General features: G+C 46.0%; 1 protein-coding gene across 1 annotated transcript in view; it reads left to right on the top strand.

Annotated features, from left to right (window-relative positions):
- Positions 1-15511, top strand: part of LOC125368218 (ral guanine nucleotide dissociation stimulator-like) — a 176443-nt gene extending 160932 nt beyond the window's left edge. Inside the window, exon 3 of the mRNA XM_048369060.1 lies at positions 15109-15511. Within this exon, the coding sequence (XP_048225017.1) occupies positions 15109-15511 (403 nt within the window). The remainder of the gene's footprint in view (positions 1-15108) is intronic.
- The last annotated feature ends 3222 nt before the right edge of the window (positions 15512-18733 follow it).

Raw genomic sequence — 18733 nt, 5'->3', positions numbered from 1 at the left:
AAATGTAAAATATCCGTGTTATTACTTCTACTGAGTATAAAACATTATCTACAAAAATATTAACCACACAATATTTTCTGTCCTACAAAACATTGTCTGTTACCTCATTCTTGAGAAGAAAAACACAGATGAATTGGCCACATTTAAGCCTTGAATGGGCCAGGTAATCGTGACTACAGCTGTAATCTTTGCTATTCAGAGGCTGCGATCTGAAAATCACAATTCAGAGCTACCCTGGGCTGATAAATCAGTCTTAACTCCAATGAACTTACCACAAAAAGCTGGAAATAGAGGTGTGGTTCAAATAGAAGAGTGCTAGCTTTGAGTGAAATAGCTGAGCAAGAACACGAGGCCCTGAGTTCAAGCCTTAGCACTGTCACTAAAATTTTAAAAATAAAATAAAACCAGCCTGTATATTCTCCCCCTTTGGAGAAAATACTAGGATCAGATAGGGTGAGAAAGTAAATAACTGAAAGATTTGTTTGACACAAGTGTGTTCAGACTTCTGCTGTAAAAACCTAGTTGGAAGTTGGCGCTGATGGCTCACGCCTGTAATCCTAGCTACTCAGGAAGCTGAGGTCTGAGGATCATGGTTCAAAGCCACCCTGGGCAGAAAAATTTGGAGACTCTCATCTCTAGTAAACTACTCAGAAAAGGCTGGAAGTGGCACTGTGGATCAAGTACTAGAACACTAGATTTTAGCATAAAGAGGCTCAGAGACAGCGCCCAGGCCCTGAATTCAAGCCCCAGGACAACCAGCCCTCCTCAAAGAAAAAAACTTAGTTGTTTACCAGTATCCATGAGATTTTTGTCTGTTGTGAATGGGTTCGGGCTGTACTGAGAAAGTGCATAAATGGAACATTGATGTATCACTCCTATTCCAGTGTTCTATTACTTATATCTCTTGTAACAAAAATCTATGCACATCAAGTAGGGTATGGCTGACCGTGGTGCATGCTGGGTATGGATGGGACTGGATGGCAGTTTTCACCTTTGAAGTTGCTGCCAAGAGTGAACACACATGTACACGGAGTGTAGATACTTGGAGAGACAGCGAGAAAGAGGCCCCAACAGGCAGGCAGACAGGTGGAAAGGCTTAGTAAATGCATTCTGAGCCGGGGGCAGTGCTAGGGAGCCTGCTGCAGCCGGTGTACAGGAGGCAGGCACCCATCCTCTAAGTAACGCTGCTTTTGTAAAGATTCTAACACATGGGAAATATAGGAAGTCAAGGTCGATTTTTATTATTATTATTTTCTTTTATGCTGGTACTGGAGCTTGAACTCAAGAGCCTCTCGTTTCTGTTTGGCTTTCCCATTCAAGGCTGGCACTCCACCAGTTGAGCCGAAAGTCCACTTCTGGAGATTAACTGGAGATAAGAGTCTCACAGACTTTTCTACCTGAGCTGGCTTCTTATCAGGAGCCTCGGATCTCAGTCTCCTGAGTAGCTAGGAGTCCTAGGTGCTCTACTGTTGCCCAGCTTTTATTCTTAACAATGTCTTGCAAGTGATTTTAATGAACATGAACACAAAAGAATGCCAAGAGATTCTAAGCAGGAAGAAGTTCTCCCTTCTCCATGGAATGTGCAGGCTATTCTTTCCCAGAACCGATGTCAGAGCATCAAAGGGAACAATGTTATATAATTGAGAATGCTTTCTACGATGCTAACATACCTTATTTCTTATTTTCTACCACCTCTTTTTAAAGCCGATGGCTCCTTCACACAAACAGTGGGCTCTGTAATTGGTGAGTTACAAATGCAGTTACCCTGAAATCCATGAAGCAGAAAGGGCAGAGAGCACACAAGAGAGACAACGCAAAGCATGTAATCAATCCTGTGATTCTCCTCGCGGTAATTAGGTTCTATCACATTGCCTGGAATACTGCATTAGAGAATATTGAGCAGTGCTTCCTGCAAAAATACAGGTTTTGTTCCTGCAAGCTTTTGGTCACAACAATTTATCAATCCATCGGTATACAATCATCTTCTCTTGTGAGTTTCTGCTTAAAGACACCTTATTAAATATATATTTTTGGTGGATTAACATTGAACTAGTTGAGTGCTGGTGACTCATGCTTGTAACCCTGACTACTTATGAGGCTGAGATTTAAGGATCCACTTCAAAGCTAGCCCTGGTGAGAAAATCTGTGAGACTTTTATCCCCCTAATAACTACCAAAACGAAAACAAAAACAAACCAGGAACAGAGCTGTGGCTCAAGTGGTAGATCACGAGATTTGAGCGAGAAAGCTCAGGGACAATGCCCAGGCCCTGAGTTCAAGCACCATTATCAGCACAAAAAGAGAAATCAACCAAACAAAAAATTGAACTAATGGTCAACAACATTCAGATAATGAAACTTAATTTAACACACTCCCCCACCCCACCCCCCAAAGGCCTGTGACACTCTTGCACTCACGGATCTCAGCCAGCACTTCAGCCCTGGGCTTAGGAACCGCTGATGCCTTAGCTGGGAATGTGTGCGTTGGACAAGTAGAATTTCCTATTGCTCTGCACCTGTCCACAAAGGGTTGTCAACGATTTTTGAAGATTGATTGTGGGGTGCCATAGATATGTTAAAGTAAATGAATTTACAAATATATACTCACACATGAGGAAAGCCTAACTGCATTGAATCTGTCTTGGCCTATTTGTGCTGTTGAAACAGAATACATTTTTTTTTATTAGAGTGGATAATTTATCATTATTATTTTTTTTTTTGAGACAGGGTCTCTCCAAGCTGCTCAGATTTTCCTCTTAACTTTCAGGCTTAAGCATTCGTCTTTCCTATACCCACAGAGTGAGTAACATTACAACAGAGCTGTCTTCCTGTTCTAGAGGCTGGCCAGTCCAAGGTGCAGGCAAGTTTCTGTGTGGTGAGAATATCTTTCTTTAATAGTTTCCTTACATGGTAGAAGACAAAAAGGCCTCCATCTCTTTTATAAATTATAAATGCATTCATGAGGTACAATCTTACTTTCCTTAAGAAGTTCTTATAACACCATTTCCCTGGAGATTAAGTGTTAACCTTTGTTTTGGAATTGATTCCATTATTCAAACCACAACACTGGTCAAAAATGGGCCTTCCCAGAGTTTCCAAGAACAAAAATGCACTCATATGACATATTTGTGTGTGTGTGTGTGTGTGTGTGTGTGTGTGTGCGTGCGTGTATGTGCCAGTACTAGGATTTGAACTTGAGCTCTGGCTTTGCTTTTTTTTGCTCAAAGTTGTCACTCTCCCACTTGAACCACACCTCTCTTCAGGCTTCTCGCTGATTAATTGGTGATAAAAGTCTTTCCAATTGGTTTGCCCAAGCTGGCTTTGAATCAAGATTCTCAGATCTCAGCTTCCTGAGTAGCTAGGCTCTTAGGTGAAAGCCATTTGGCATCACTTGTGCTGATTTAACTCAAGTTGTAGAATTGATTTGACATGGGGTGGCTAAATTTTGTCTCTTTTTCAGATAAACAAGTTCTATTTTAATATTCATCATTTGAACGGAAACAGATCCGTCTTGGGCTTCATGTTATAGCTTCCCATTTATTTTTCAGGCTGGAAATTCCTGAGATTGAAGTTGGATGGATGAGGAAAGTGTTTTCGATTGGAGATTGAAAGGTTGAATGACACACAGGATTCTTAGAATAGAACTGTTTAACACATGGGCTCTGGAGCTGACTGCAGCTACGGGATCTCAGCAAGCTACAAAACCCCCATGGACTTCAGTTTCCATTCTTGTAAATGGATAAGATTTTTTGCTATTAACCAAGAAAGAATCTGGAGTCTAGATTTAGATAATCCTAGAGGATTATTGCCGTTAGAGGAGAGGGCTATTGGCACGGGAGGTAGGAACACCTTGACCACCAGATTGGCAAGCATTTGAATGGTTGGGCAGAAAGGCTGGAAAGAACAGCATGGGGGAGAGAGGTAGGTGGGTGTTGTGAGCATAGAATGTTCTGGGATGGGTGTGAAGAAGGTGGCCTTGCATCTCAGAGGGAGACTACAGAATGGTCCTGTTGAGGTATTGGATGCTTTGCTCTGATTGGCTAAACTCATCTCTTCTACTACTCACCAGTCAGTTACAAGAATTTCTGTCTGTATTCCACCTATGGTCACCATCCAGTCCAACCCAAGTTACATAGGGAAGGTCGGTTCTTTGTAATAAGCTCTTTCTTTTATTTTTAATTGTTAAGGTGATGTACAGAGGAGTTACAGGGATACAAAAGGGTGTATGTGTGTGTGTGTGTGTGTGTGTGTGTGTGTGTGAGAGAGAGAGAGAGAGAGAGTGAGCGAGAGAAAACACCAGGGGCTCTTAACTATTGCTGTTTCCAGGAGCAAGAGCCCAGGGAATGTTCAAGATTGAATTGGTAAAACCAGATGTTTCTTGGTAGGACCAATCTTGAAGGGTCATTTCAAGGACTAAAAATTGACAAATACCAGAGCTGGGGTTTAGCTCAGTGGTAGATTGCTCCTCCTAGCATACAGGAGGCCCCGAGTTGCAACCCTAGCACTGAAGAATCAAATTAACAAAAGTTAACAAAGTTAATTTGATTTTTCAGTGTTAATTTGATTTTCTGGAAGAGCTTAAATTTATATAAATGTCAGCTATTAATATTACTAAGAACCCAAGGCACCCATATGTAAGTGATTTCAGAGAGAGCAGTGATGTATTGGTGGGAAGTGAAATGCTCAGCTGGGCAGGATTGGCTGAATATATTCATTCCCGGGTCTAGTGCAGGCCTAGGATGAAGTAAGAACTCATGAGTGATTACCTGAAGGAAGGGTGCTTTGTCAGTAGACATCACTAGATAAACATTGCTCAATAGAATATTGCTGAAGCCATTCCACTTTGCTTTCCTTGGTGTCTATTTATTTTCTGGTACCCCACTCCTGTCATTGGGCATGAATAGGAGATGGATGCGGGGAGGGAAAGCAGTTCTGAGAGGGAGAGCTTGTTTGCTAAAGGTACCCCAAGTTGTTTTATTATTAAAACTCATTTAAAATATTTATTGGGTCTACTAAAATATATCTGTGGCTCAAATTGGACAAGCAAGCACTGAAAACCCATAATACTTTTCTTCTAATGGCATTTCATCTTGAGGGACAACAGACTGAAGGCATGAAATATAACATTATTTTTAAAGATCAGATCCTGAAAACAGTTGTGTGCAGTGAATATCTGATTTCATTTGAGTTATAATAGTCTATTAGAGCTGTTTGTCCTGAACTTATACGAACCTAAGATCTTTTGGTTGTTGTTGTTGTTGTTGTGGCTGGTCATGGAGCTTGAACTTGGGGCCTGGGTGCTGTCCCTGAGCTCTTTTACAAAAGATTAGTGCTGTACCACTTTGAGCCTCAGCGTCACTTCTGGTTTTTGTGGTGGTTCATAGAAGATAAAGAGTCTTACAGACTTACCTGCCTGGGCTAGTTTTGAACCATGATCCTCAGATCTCAGCCTCCTGAGTAGCTAGGATTATAGACATGAGCCATGGACATCTGATGAAAGCTGAATTCTGATCAAGGATGGTGGTATGTGCCTGTAGTCCCAGTAACATTGCAGGCTGGGGCAGGAGGATCACTTTAGCTCAGGAATTCATACCCAATCTGGCTAGATAGCTTGACCCACACCTCAAAAAAAAGATTCAGAGAAGCTTTTATTTGACTGGGTGCTCCTGGCTCACACGCCTGTCATCCTAGCTACCCAAGAGGTTTAAATGTGGGGATCAATGCCAGTCAGGGTAGATGAGTGCACGAGATTCTTGTTTCTGATTAGCCAGTGAAAAAGCCAAGAGAGATATGGGCCCACTGGTAGAATGCATGAGGCCCTAAATTCAAACCCCAATACACACCCCCACACCCCCACTCCCCCCCCCCACAGCTTTTGTTTCTATAATAGAATTATAGATTATAGAGTAATAAATCATAGGGTAATCAAGCCCTGTAGGATAAAGATTTGCTTATAGGTCCAATTACTATGAATTCTTACGGCTCTGACAGAAACTTGAGGACCTGTTGTGACCACAATTCCTCCCTCCTCTTCCTTTTCTGTTGGCCCATGGCCTCCCACACCCTGCATTTGATATTCTCCTCTCACCGAGGCTCTGACAGTGGCTGCTTAGAGACCTGAGGCGAGTGGGAGGCCCACATAATACGCGTTTGCTAAGAACGCTGCTTGGTTTCCTAGAGAAGAATTAAGCTTAGGTATATCAGTACTGTTGATTTTTTTTTTTTTTTCACTATTTGACTGTCTTTCTTTTCTTCCCTTCCAAATCACTAGCTGAGCCAAAGGTCATTTCAAGAGATGCTTTTGAGAAAAAGCCTTTGTTTTGAAAAACAGACACAGCTAAAATCCGGCAGCCTCTTTGAGTCTCTTGGCCTTTGATGGTCAAATGGCCTGGCAGGCAGGTGGTGTTTGGGCAGCTGGCTGCGTACGTTTTGATGTGCTGTTAGAAGTGCAGCCTGCTTTCTGATTGCAGAAGAGTGGAACAGCTGGACTGCTGTTTGGTGAGGTAGTTTCATGGCCACCTTGCCCCGTCACTTTCCTTTGATATACAATTAGAGATTAAGAGGAGGAGGGCTCTTTCACAGCGGAAACAGGAGCTGTGTCTGGATGAGGTAGTTGTAGGAGCTGCCTGCGTGTCTTGCTTTTCCCTTCCCTTGTCTCTGGAACAAACGCATCTTCTTGGGTGACTTATTCTATTCAGGAGAAGCAGAACTTAAATAAGAAAATGCAAATCATTCTGCAGGTGCTACTGCAAGAGTCCATGCTTTTACATCTGCTATGTGCCTTTCATTCTCTCCCTCATAAAATGTGAAGGAGAGCAATGATAACCACCTTGCAGACAGTGTTACTACTGTAAGGGGCACCATAAAAAGGGGTTATGCTGAGCCCTGTAACGTGAATAAAAGCCCACCATTTTTGTATTTGTACCCTTGAATCTGTGCTATTCTCTACTGTAGTCCTTTGCAGTCCTCTTGGGCTCCAGGAGGAAAGAGAAGAGTCACTAATAAGCATCTTCTGTTGTCAAGACAAGGAAAGGAGCAAATGTCTTCTCTGGCAGGAGTCTATCCAGATGAGCTTAGAAGGGTTGAGGAAAATGAAGTGTTCCATCCTTCATTTGCCACCACAAAATGCTAGTTGCTCACATTATCAGCTAAGTTAGTTAATGCATTCCAAGGATGGTTTCACTCTCAATGTAATGTGCCCCAGAGATGTGCAGGTGGATCTCTGCTGGAAAAGCCATGGGCATGGGGAAACCTTAGATTAGCTTTGATTTTGCTAATGAGGCATTCGTCCATCCATTGCTCCTGACACACTATTATTCACCTGGCCTTGGGGAGGGGCCCTGGTCCTCCCAGAGATTGCAAGAGAGACTACGGAGAGTGTCAATTGCAGGTCAATTCTTCCCACAAATTTACCATGCGTCTAAGTCATCTTGGATTTTGTTCTTAAATTAGAAAGGTATTGTAATGCCTGTCAACTCTGGTGTGTGTTCCAGTGTCCTGTCTGTGGGTGCTAGGATGTCTGATTCTGGTTCTCCAGGAAGGGTGAGGACCATTTCATGCCTCAGTAATTTGTAGGGAACCTGTAGCCATGTAGAATGCATGCTACTCGTGGCCCTTTTAAGCTTGGCTGAGACATACTCTCTATTTTCACATTCCGGTCCCACTGCTGATCTACACATGGGCTTGCTCTATGGATTCTCCTTTGCCATAACTGGCAGTCACATCTTACAAGCTTCCTCATAGATAATAAGCTCAACCCCTTCACGTGTTCCTTCTACGAATGTTGCCGGTCAAGATTTTGCTATTGTTAATCTAGGAGCCCCCTCAGCTCACAGATCAACTTTCTTCCTGGACTCCCCTGGTGTAAGTCTACTTATATTTGTCTTTTTACTGATCAATAAAAGATGGAGAGGGCTTCCCCCCTTGCTAGCCAACAGCTCTGATTCAGAGTCACACTCCAACATTGAGGTGCCTGGCCATTGTCAGAGTCACCAGTATGACTGCCCAAGAGGAGGAAGGAGCGGGTGAGATCCCACTGTAATTAAGATGCCCAAATAAACCCAATACTGGGGTACGTGTGACTGGATCTGTATTCAGTTTTAAAATATGCATAATTTAAAAAATAATCTGAAATGGGAACTGTATTGTGGGTTTTTTTTCCCCTCCAAAGGGGGAAAAGTATACTGGGAGAAGAAACTCAAGCAGCTCCCTGTGCAATAAAAATGGCCCTTTGTGCCTGAATGCTTTCTCAAGCTGCTGGAAGGCCCCCTATTTTGGATTCCAAAGCTGCCAAAGTATAGGCCTGATATTTCTGAAACCCAGGGTGGAGCCTGGAATTAAGTCTGAACATTCTGCAAAACCATGTAAATGGCCACAAGGACAACAGTGTGTGTGTGTGTGTGTGTGTGTGTGTGTGTGTGTGTGTGTGTGTGTGTGTGTTATGTCTATTAGGGTCCACAGGCTGCTGAAAAATGGATGTGAGAAACTCTGTGATATAACCACGATAGGTGAGCGTGCACCTGGGTATTTCACTGTGGTATTGTGTGGCCGCATGTATGCATGCATGTGCATGTGTGTGTTGTGTGTGCATACATTTGTAGGACTTGTTGTTCCCATTCAGGTCCTGGGGAAGAGCTGATAAGTTCAATCGAGAGACTGGGACAGAAATGCAGTCTCCCTCTGAGGGAAGGCAGGTCCCTGGGCTGAGAAACCCAGTAGAGCATTCAGGAGAGACTTTCCTTCTCTCCTCTCCTCCTAGTCCTCACTCAAATCTAGTGAAGTTGGAGACAGTGCTCTGTGGATCCAGATCCTGACAGCCATGAAAACACTTGACATTTGCAAATGTTATTTAAAGACAAACTCTGGAAGCTCTGTTTGTCCTTTGTAAGAGATTCAGAAATGAAATAATTATCTCTCTCTATTTCTCAGCTAGGGTCTCACTATATTACTATATTGTTCAGTATTGCTTTAAACTTATCACCTTCTGCTTCAGCTTCTTGAGTCCTTTCCTCTCCCTTTCCCTCCCTCCTCCCCTCTATCCCTTCCCTCCTTCCTTCCCTTCCTCCCTCCCTCCCTCCCTCCCTCCTTCCCTTCCTTCCTTCCTTCCTTCCTTCCTTCCTTCCTTCCTTCCTTCCTTCCTTCCTTCCTTCCTTCCTTCCTTCCTTCCCTCCCTCCCTCCCTCCCTCCCTCCCCCCCCCTCCCTCCCTCCTTTCCTCCCTCCCTCCCTCCCTCCCTTCCTTCCTTCCTTCCTTCCTTTCTTTTTTGCTTTTGGGCTTGGGATGGTTTCAAACCATGATTGTCCAATCTCCGTGTCCTATGCATGTACCATTACAGTACATCCGCCCCTCGGTAGCATGTTCCCAGAGTCAGGTAGCTAGCTCTAGTTGGGATTTGGTGATGGCCAGCTTCCCTGATTTCTGCCCCTATGCAGCAAAGTCAAGAACAACTGGAGAAAGCCGACCCACCTGACTGCACCCCAGCCTCTGCTGCTTGGAAGCTGTCTTGGGCTGACTTGAACCACCACTTTCAGTCAGGCCACCTGGACGCCTCGCTTTGTCTCCTTACAAGGCTTTCCCACCCTCTCTTGCCAAAGGCGAGTGCTGGTGGTTGCCTTCCTTGTGCTAGCAAGCTCTGCATAAATGGCCTCCCCGTTCTCACTTGGGTGGTCTTTGTGTATTTCTTGGCAATAGAGGAGGTACAGGGGAGCAGAGGACAGATGGAGCCGGCATGTCCTCCCTTTCATCCCTCTCTCCTGCTTCAGGTTTGAAAGGTTTGGTGCCACTGCAGTTTGTAGACAACATAAACAGTTAAGGCCATGGTCACATAATACTTAATAATTTCGTTGCAACTGACAGCGAACTTTCAATCCACATCTTTAAAAATAAATGTGTTAGGATGTGTGTTTTCTTAGTGATACTGGAATTTCAATCTAGATCCATGGGTCTGTGAGTCTTTTCTTTTCTTTTTTTGGTCTTAGGAACAGAGAAGAATAATAGAAAAGGATGCCCAGAGACCTGAGACCTTGCTCTTCAGAGATCTCTTGACATCCCGAGGGTTATGAAAGGCAGCAGTCACACAATGAGAGAAAAGGCTGCCCGTAACAATCATGAGGTTTCTGTCATTTGATGAGAAGGCGGAGCCACCCTTTGCCAAAGGTGTGATCTTTGGGGTCTTTGTCAAGCATTGAGTCACTTCTCACAGTCAGGGCCGCTAGCTGGGCCCTCAGCCCTATCCTTTCTGCCCTCTCTGATTCTTACCTCTTTTTAGCCGTCCCAACCCAGCCATCCAGAGGGGTTTTCTTATTGTTTGCTTGTTTGTTTTGTAAGGCTGGAATTAAACCCAGGGATTTATGCATCCTAAGGACACATTTTACCACTGTAGTATGTATGTATTCATAATACAGTCTATTCAAGCACCGTGGGCACCTTTTGTTTTTTTTTGTTTTTTTTTTGTTTTTGTTTTTTTTTTTGGCCAGTCCTGGGCCTTGGACTCAGGGCCTGAGCACTGTCCCTGGCTTCTTCCCGCTCAAGGCTAGCACTCTGCCACTTGAGCCACAGCGCCACTTCTGGCCGTTTTCTGTATATGTGGTGCTGGGGAATCGAACCTAGGGCCTCGTGTATCCGAGGCAGGCAATCTTGCCACTAGGCTATATCCCCAGCCCATGTGGGCACCTTTTGACAGTTACCATTTGGAGGTGTTTGTTGTTGTTGTTGGTGGTGGTTGTAGGGCTTGAACTCAGGGCCTGGACACTATCTCTGAGCTTTTTCACTAAGGCTAGCTCTCCACCACTTTGAACCACAGCACCATTTCCAATTTCCTGGTGGCTGATTGGAGATAAGAGTCTCATGGGCTGGGTTCCTGCCCCAACTGGCTTCAAACTGCAGTCCTCAGATCTCAGCCTCCTGAGTAGCTCGTGTTATACATGAGCCCCCAGTGCCCAGGGTGGCGCTGCTTATCTGATGCCTATTTGTACATTCCATCCAGAACCACATGTGGTTCTGATGGGAGCTGCTGACGCACCTCCCATAAACCCTCCACCCGGAGGTGCGTCATCCTGGCTCCTGTCATCCTCACTACCTTGCATATGACACTGTAACCGCTTGTCCATCACTTTGACAACAAAGAAATGAAAAAAAGAACAGTGAAAAGAAAAAGAAGCAAAGGAAAATCTGTACATGCTGTTGAGCCATATATATTCTGGTCAGTGCGGCACCCCAGAAACCGTGATGGTTCTCTAAGGCTGCCGTGGACCTGGAAACTCCCTATGGCCTAGAGACACTGCGGTCTTCTTAACCTTGTAGCACAATGTGTTATTTCCATGTGTACCGTGGTGCCATGGAAACAAACCACGGTGACGCCAGTGGAGGAAATGGCAGCATGACCAGTCACATACATGACACTCGATGACACTTCTTAGCCATTATCTTAGATTATATTCCTTCCACTATCATTATCATCTTAACATTAAATGCAAAAGAAATCCAGCGGGTCCTTCAGAGAGTACAGAAGAAGGCATTATTATAGGTGGTGACAGCTCCAGCCCTGTCACTTCTCCTAACCTTCCAAGGGGCGAGCTACGGCACGGAAGACAGAGAACTAACAGGCCTTACTGCAGGCTAATTAATGTGTGTGCCTGTGTCAGATTCTTCAACAGAAAAACTGGCACAAAAAGATAAAAGAATAGAAAAAGTCTTGGTACAGGTATAAAGGAAATGCATTTACAGAGCTACATGATAGCTTTCTTGTATCTTAACCTAAGTGCTATCAAAACAGAGCTCAAAACAAAAAAATTGAAAGTTTATAAAATGAATCTTACAGTAAATCAAAGATTGATTTTTATTATTATTACCACAGTTACTTTTAGTTTTTTTTTTTCTCTTGAGATAGGTCTTGCTATATAGTACTGCCTCCCTCAAACTCAAGATCCTCCTGTCTCTGCTTCTACTGGAATTATAGGATAAGGCTGAAAATATTGGTAGTCAATTGAGCATCTAAGTAAAAAGTGTTTATAAAGTCCATAGCAGCATCACAGTGGATGGTGAAGGCCAAAGCCAGTATTTCACTTACCAAACACAGACTCACCTAGGGCAACTTCCAGACCTGTGAGCTCCAACTGTTGTGCCTTAGACAGACCCTATTTTACTTTTAAAGATGTGTATTTATATATGTTGTGTTGCACACTTTCCCTGAGTTTTTCTTGCTCAAGATTACTGCTCTACCAGTTCAGTCACATCGCCACCTCTCGCCTTTTTGGTGGGTAATTGGAGGTAAAGAGTCTCAAGGATTGTCCTGCCCAGGCTGGCTGATCCTCAAATCTTAGTGTCCTCAGTAACTAGGATTACCGGTATGAGCCACAGGTACCTGTGTGTGTGTGGTGGGGTGGGGGTGGGGGGTGGGAGGAGATTAGTGTTTAAATGCAGGACCTTCCCATTGTCTAGGCAAGTTCTCTACCAGTTGATCCTTTCCTTTCTTTATTTTGAGATAGGGTCTTACTCTTTGCCTTGGCCAGCCTGGATTACGGATTTGATTCTCCTATACTTCTTGCATAGCCAACAGGTACATACCACTATGCCCGGCATTTTCTGTAGAAAATGGGATCTCACAAGGTTTCAAACACTTCTTGGTTTTCCCATCTCTAAGTATGTGCATTAGCTCCAGATGACACCACAGAGGGGCGTCAAGGGCAAACTGATGTTTAGGTCACAAATACCTAACAATGCCCTAGGATATTCATGTCAGCAATAGTGTGTAGGAAGCACATGGTCAGAGAAGCAAAATGATTTGTGCAGGATGAGAGGAATGGTGACAAGGAAGGCATGGATGTGACCTACGAATGGCTCCTGGGAGCTGAAACCATGCCAGGACCTAAGCTCAGCAGATTCGACAGGCAAGGTGTGCTGTTAACTATGCCTACATGTGCACACTGGGATATGGGAAGGGAGAGTTCACCCTCCACTGTGTCTTCAGGAAGGTCTTATGTGAGGAAGAAGCATAGGTCATTGGGCCACTTCCTTGACAATGGAACAGAACATGGAACCCTGATAGCCAGGCAAATGTAACTGACAGTCTGCTCACGGCAGCTCACTTGGCCTGTGACTCAGGAGCGAGAAAGATGTTCTCGTGCTGTCTTCCAAGGTCAGGAGCCTCAGGTCTCAGGAACGTGGGGTGTGGGTGCCTCGTTCAAGCCTGGAGAGGCTGGCTCCGTGCCCAGCCACAGGTCCAACCCTTCAGCCCATTTTACAACCAGAAGTCAATGGAATCACAAGACCAGGTATAGTCAGGATGATACCTCCTTCTGTGCTTCTAAGTGTCCATAAGGATACATCACTTCCTGCGCGGTTGTCAATCCACTCGATCGCAGTTACTCAATTGAAGTGTGCTCCCATTTCCACGTTTGAAAGATCCTTTTTCTTTACCCCCTTAGGGTGACAATGATTCAGCCCCGACCCTGCATGTACCCTATAATGTGTGGAGCCCGGAGGCAGGCCTGCTGGAGATGTTGGTGTTGAACTTGGTCCCTGCCCACCAGAAAGGCGATCTCTTCTTTATTAAGAACTTTCTGCACAACTATAGACTGTGTGGGACAATGCAGCAAGTGCTGGATATTCTATTTAAAAAGTGAGTGTTTCCCCATCAATCCAAGGTGCTCAGCCCCTCCTGGCTGAGTCTTGGGAATACTTGGCACCTCTCTGAGCCTCTTTGTTTCCCTGGGCTCTTCTCATGGGAATGGGGGATGAGACAAAGCGGGACCCAGCCTGGCTAGTTTCTTAGGACGAGGGTGCCCAGGACTCTGTGTCTCCAGTGTGGGCATTTCATTTCCCCATCAACCTATTCCCTATGGACGTTTCTACCTCCATTTCTAGAATTCTACTTTATTAAGGATGAGTGTGTCTAGGATTTGTGTCTCGAGGTTGAGTGCAGCCCTGGAGCCTCAGTAGTCTGCTTACTGAGAGGCTAGGATTACAGGCGTGAGCCGAAGGCACCCAACTGTCGCCCTCGCTTAGTGAGGCGCTAGGAGACCACGTTTATCATTGGTAAATAAGGTTCCAGAGGCCATCTTGGAGGCTTGTGAAGTAATGTAGCCAGAGGAGGACTAGGAGGAGCGTGGACTGAGGGCACTGTGTCCACTGAGAGCCATCTGGAAAGGATTGTATTGGGCCACTCCTTTACAAACCCTTCAAGCATTTATTTTTAGTTTTTGGGTGCTGATCCTGCGACTTGAACTAGGGACCTGGGATTTGTGCCTGAGTTTTGTGCTCCAAGTCTGCTCTCTACCACTTGAGCCACAGCTCCATCTCTGGCTTTTTTCTGGTTAATGGAGATAATAGTTTCTTGGATATTTCCTACCCAGGCTGGCTTTGAACTGTGCTCCTCAGATCTCAGCCTCCCAAGTAGCTAGGATTAGAGGGGTGAGCCACTTCCACCAGGCAGAAGCATTTACTTTGGACACACGCAGTCAAGCCTCTTAAATGTCCACGGAACAGGATAGACACATCTCACGCGCCTTCCAGTTTTACATTCCCGTCTGGGCCTTAGCCAGCCCCATAGGTGTCCCGTTAGTTCTGGACAAGAGAGCCACAGAGGCGACTTCCTCTTCTCCTCCCTCAGGTACAGATCCCTCCGCCCCAACTGCGGGGAAGATGAGCCAGTGAAGAAGTAAGTGCACTTTGGGACCAAGGGAAGGGCGTGCTGTCCTTGAAACTGGGGCTCTTTGGAGCTTCTGACTGGAGAAGTGCAAAGTTCTCCTTTCCACACCCCTTGTGGCTTCCACCAGGGGGCTGAGGCTTGGGACTTGCGTGGACGCAGAGGACACGGCTGGGGGTGGGGCTGGGGGCTCTCAGGGGTGACAGGGAGGCCTGTGGGCAGAACGCCAGACCCTGTGGGGAAACACCCTTCTCATGGCCTAGCACAGTGAGAATTTTTGGAGAATTGTCTTTCAGAAGCTTCTAGAAGTGGGTTGTGAGGCGCATCCTGCTTGCAGGAGTCTCTTCCCTCTTCCCAATACATGCAAGTCTGCATATGGGACGGACAGCCTGGCCAGCAAGGGGCTAGGGGAGGTTCAGGGTGGGGAGGGCGGGCTCTCACACCCCTTGTCCCCCATCTGCCCGCAGCACCCTGTGTTCCATCTTCACCCTGTGGATGGACTTTTCCCCTGACGATTTCTACGAGCCCAGGAACCGAGACGCCCTGAATGAACTCATGCGCTACGCGATGCTCAACATGCCCTCCTCCGACCTGCTGCTCCGCTTGCACATTCTCCTTGAGCAGCTGGAGGAGCCCGGGGCCGGGCAGCCCGAGGACAGGGGGAGCACGTCACTGTGTGGACTCCCGAGAGCCTGTGAGTGGGGAGGGGACCTGGGCCCCCGGGGATGGCCTCCCAGGCTGGTGATGAGCGAGGAGCCCTTGGCCCTGCCCGCGTTGCAAGGCGTCCTGTCATGGATGTTCCCTGCCAGGTCGCGTCTCGCTTCCTTCTCCTCAAAGTTCAGGCTCCAGTTCTACAGCTCGCTCCCTTAGATCCCCGTGGCGGGCTCGTCCCGACAGAACTTCTGGAGTCCACGCGAATAGCCACGCACCTGTTTCCACTCTCAGATTTCTGCGGGAACCGCGCAGTCCACGCCTGAACTCACGCCCTAGAAGCCGCCGGCGGTGTCAGCCGTGGCGACGGGAGCCCGGGAGCCGTGGCCGCGGTGCACACGCGTGTGGATGCAGCGCGGCTGTTTTCATGTGTGCAAAGGCCTCCGTAGGCTTTGAGTTCTGTGGACACCCAACTTGATCTTAACCCCAGGGGTGACACAGCCGCCTGCAGCTTCTCCGGAATGAGAAGACGAAGAGCCAGCGTTTCCTCCACTGGCTTTCACGCTGCGCCCGGGGCAGCTACACACGCGTGGGAGAACACCTTGCCCCCCCCCCCCCGAGGCCGTGGATCCCATGGTGCACCCCGAATTGTCCTTTCTGCCGGCTGGCGACTTGGAGGAAGATCCAGTGTTGGAGCCCGCCTCCCTCCTCCCCGAAAATGCCCGCTTTACCTTTCATAATGATCGCTCGCATCTGTTGTTTTAATTTTATTAAATGTTATGTTTACCTGAGGCTGCAGAATTCTTGAATACGAAACACTGTGGTCTTTTCCACTCGAGTCTCATGTCTCGGCGCATGGGTGCTGAGTGGAAGGAAACAGAGTGAGCGGGATGGGGGTGGGGGTGGGGGTGGGGGTGGGGAGGGATCTGCTGGTTACAGGGACCTGGTGAGCACAGCGAGCCACGGGCATCCAGGCAGGGGAGGATGCAGTGGTGCTGCCATCTGACCGGTGTTGCTGAGAGAGACGAAAGCTCTGTGCTGCCTAAGGACAGGTGACTTTGAAAGCCGGTCCCCCGTGCACCTCCAGCCCCCAGCTCCTAGTTGGGACAACTCCCCTTTCCAGCCACCAGGGTAACCGCGTTGGTAGGGGAAGCTCTCTGCCAACAGGGAACCCGTTTGCACTGTGCAAATATGGGATGGAAAAATGTAAAGCGCTAGCCTCACATGTGCGCTGCAGTTTGGTGCTCTCAGACGCTCCTTGCCTTGGAGCTTTCGTGAGGATTTTCTAAGTCTGCATGAGGCTGGATGTGAACTGTACATGATCAAGGTGACACAATAAGAGACCCACGGGTGTGTGTGGAGAATGGCCTGGAAATGAGCTAGTTGAACATATTAGCTTTTTACACAGTGAGGATACCCGGGCTACACTTCTATGTTAGAAGTCATTTGGGCTGTCTTGTTCCCATTCATTGGATCCGTAACTGTAACCTCTAACATAGGAATAGATGTATTTGTATGCTGCACAGATGAAATCTGAGGGAATACTTCAGTCGTATTTGGAAAAGGGTGGCAAATAGTTTACTCTGACCATTTTGGTGGTGTTCTACAGGAAGAGATCAACATGTCTCTTTACACCAGGTTGGAAACAGTTCCGAGTCTCCCTGTCTCAAAGCACCAGCTCTGTGCATCCTTGAATTTCAGCGGCGCTCACTCCCAGGGCGGCAGCTTCGGAGAGGAGGCCTGGGCCCCGGCGTGCGGCAGGGGCGCATGCGCACAGGGAGGACGGCTGGCGCGCATGCTCCGGTGGGAAATCCAGGAACTCTGGGAAGCACCAGTTCAGTGAAGAGGACAGAGGGTTTAGGAAGGGGCCAGGTGTGTGTGTGTGTGTGTGTGTGTGTAGTGTGTGCATGTGTGTGTGGTGTGTGTGTCAGGGGGTCAGGGCGTCAGGGGGTTGTGGGACTTGATCCCAGGGGCTGGGCGCTGTTACTGAGCTCTTTTGCTCAAGGTTAGCTCTCTACCACTTTGGGCCCCGCTCCACTTGTGGTTTTCTGGTGGTTAATCGAATAGAATTTCCTGCCCCAGCTGACTTTGAGTCAGGATCCTCAGATCTCAGCCTCCTGAGTAGCTGGCTCCAGGCCTGAGCCACCAGTGCGCAGCTAAATGTCCCTGGAATGCTTTGCTGAAGGCTAGCACTCCACCATTTGAACCACAGGTGTACTTCTGGCCTTCTTTGGTAGTTAGTTGGAGATGAGCGTACCACACACTTTCCTGCCTTGTCCGGTTTGAACTGTAGTCCTCACATCTCAGCCTCCTGAGTAGAAAAGAATACAGGCCTGAGCTACAGGCACTGAATTTAAAACATTTGGGGGGGGGGGGTGCGGGTAGCCTATTGGTAGAGAAGACTCATTTATTCAGGAATTAAAAATAAAAAGTAACAAGGGAGATTTTTGATGAAAATCTGCATGTCTCAGAAGATGGGTAAAGTTGTGACAGGAAAAGCTAAATTCTAAATTTGCAATTATTTCTGTATTTGCTAGTGACTCCATGTGGTGATTCCCATATATTGTTTAAATTTCTAATGTATTGGAAAAGACTTTATAGTTGCTTTATGTCATTCAGAGATCAATGATCTGTGTGATCTTTGTAATTTACCTCTCTTAGTATTGCTTTCACAGTTACACATTTGGATGCTACTGTTTCTGCCCACATTTTACTTCATGTAAATTTCCAAACACCATTTATTGTATATGTCTATTATGTATGTCTATCAAAGAGGCAAATCTGTTTTAAAGATCAAAGAATATAAAAAGATACACATTTATGTATCTGCTTTCCATTTCTTTCCCTGCAAATTCCCATTTTCTTGGTACAGGAGAATTTTATGATCTTGAATCCTCTTTCCAGGGTTGCATAGGTTTGAATCATCAATTTCAATGATAATTTACTTTGAGCCCTGTTTGCTCAACACACTGCTAGACCACCTTACTCAGATACAACTGTGGCAATATTTTTATGTATCTGCTAGAGACATTTGTCTATATTTTATTAATAAGTACATGGACCGTAGAGATTTGGATTGTGGAGGCTTTCTTGGTTTGGACCAATTTGTCTTCCCATTCTCATCTTCGATGTAAATTTCAATTATTTAGACTTTATAACTCATCAGTGTGAAAGAACTTTGCAAGCATGGTATGTTAATGTATTTCCTGACAACAGAGATACAGATTTCAATTTTAATAACTATAGCTCAGTAATTTATTTAGTAATTAAATAAGTTATATATAAATATATTAAATATGGTATACTATATGTTACATATAATTGAATATATATTTTGAAGTATGAGTGGCATATAATACTTTGGGTCTCAAATGTATTGTATAACAAGACAATATAAAACATTGGGGAAAACAGTGATATGTCATTGATTCCCATATATTT

This window comes from Perognathus longimembris, chromosome 20 (assembly GCF_023159225.1).
Source record: "Perognathus longimembris pacificus isolate PPM17 chromosome 20, ASM2315922v1, whole genome shotgun sequence".
In the NCBI taxonomy this organism is placed as follows: Eukaryota; Metazoa; Chordata; class Mammalia; order Rodentia; family Heteromyidae; genus Perognathus; species Perognathus longimembris.
This window is presented reverse-complemented; position numbering and strand designations above follow the sequence as displayed.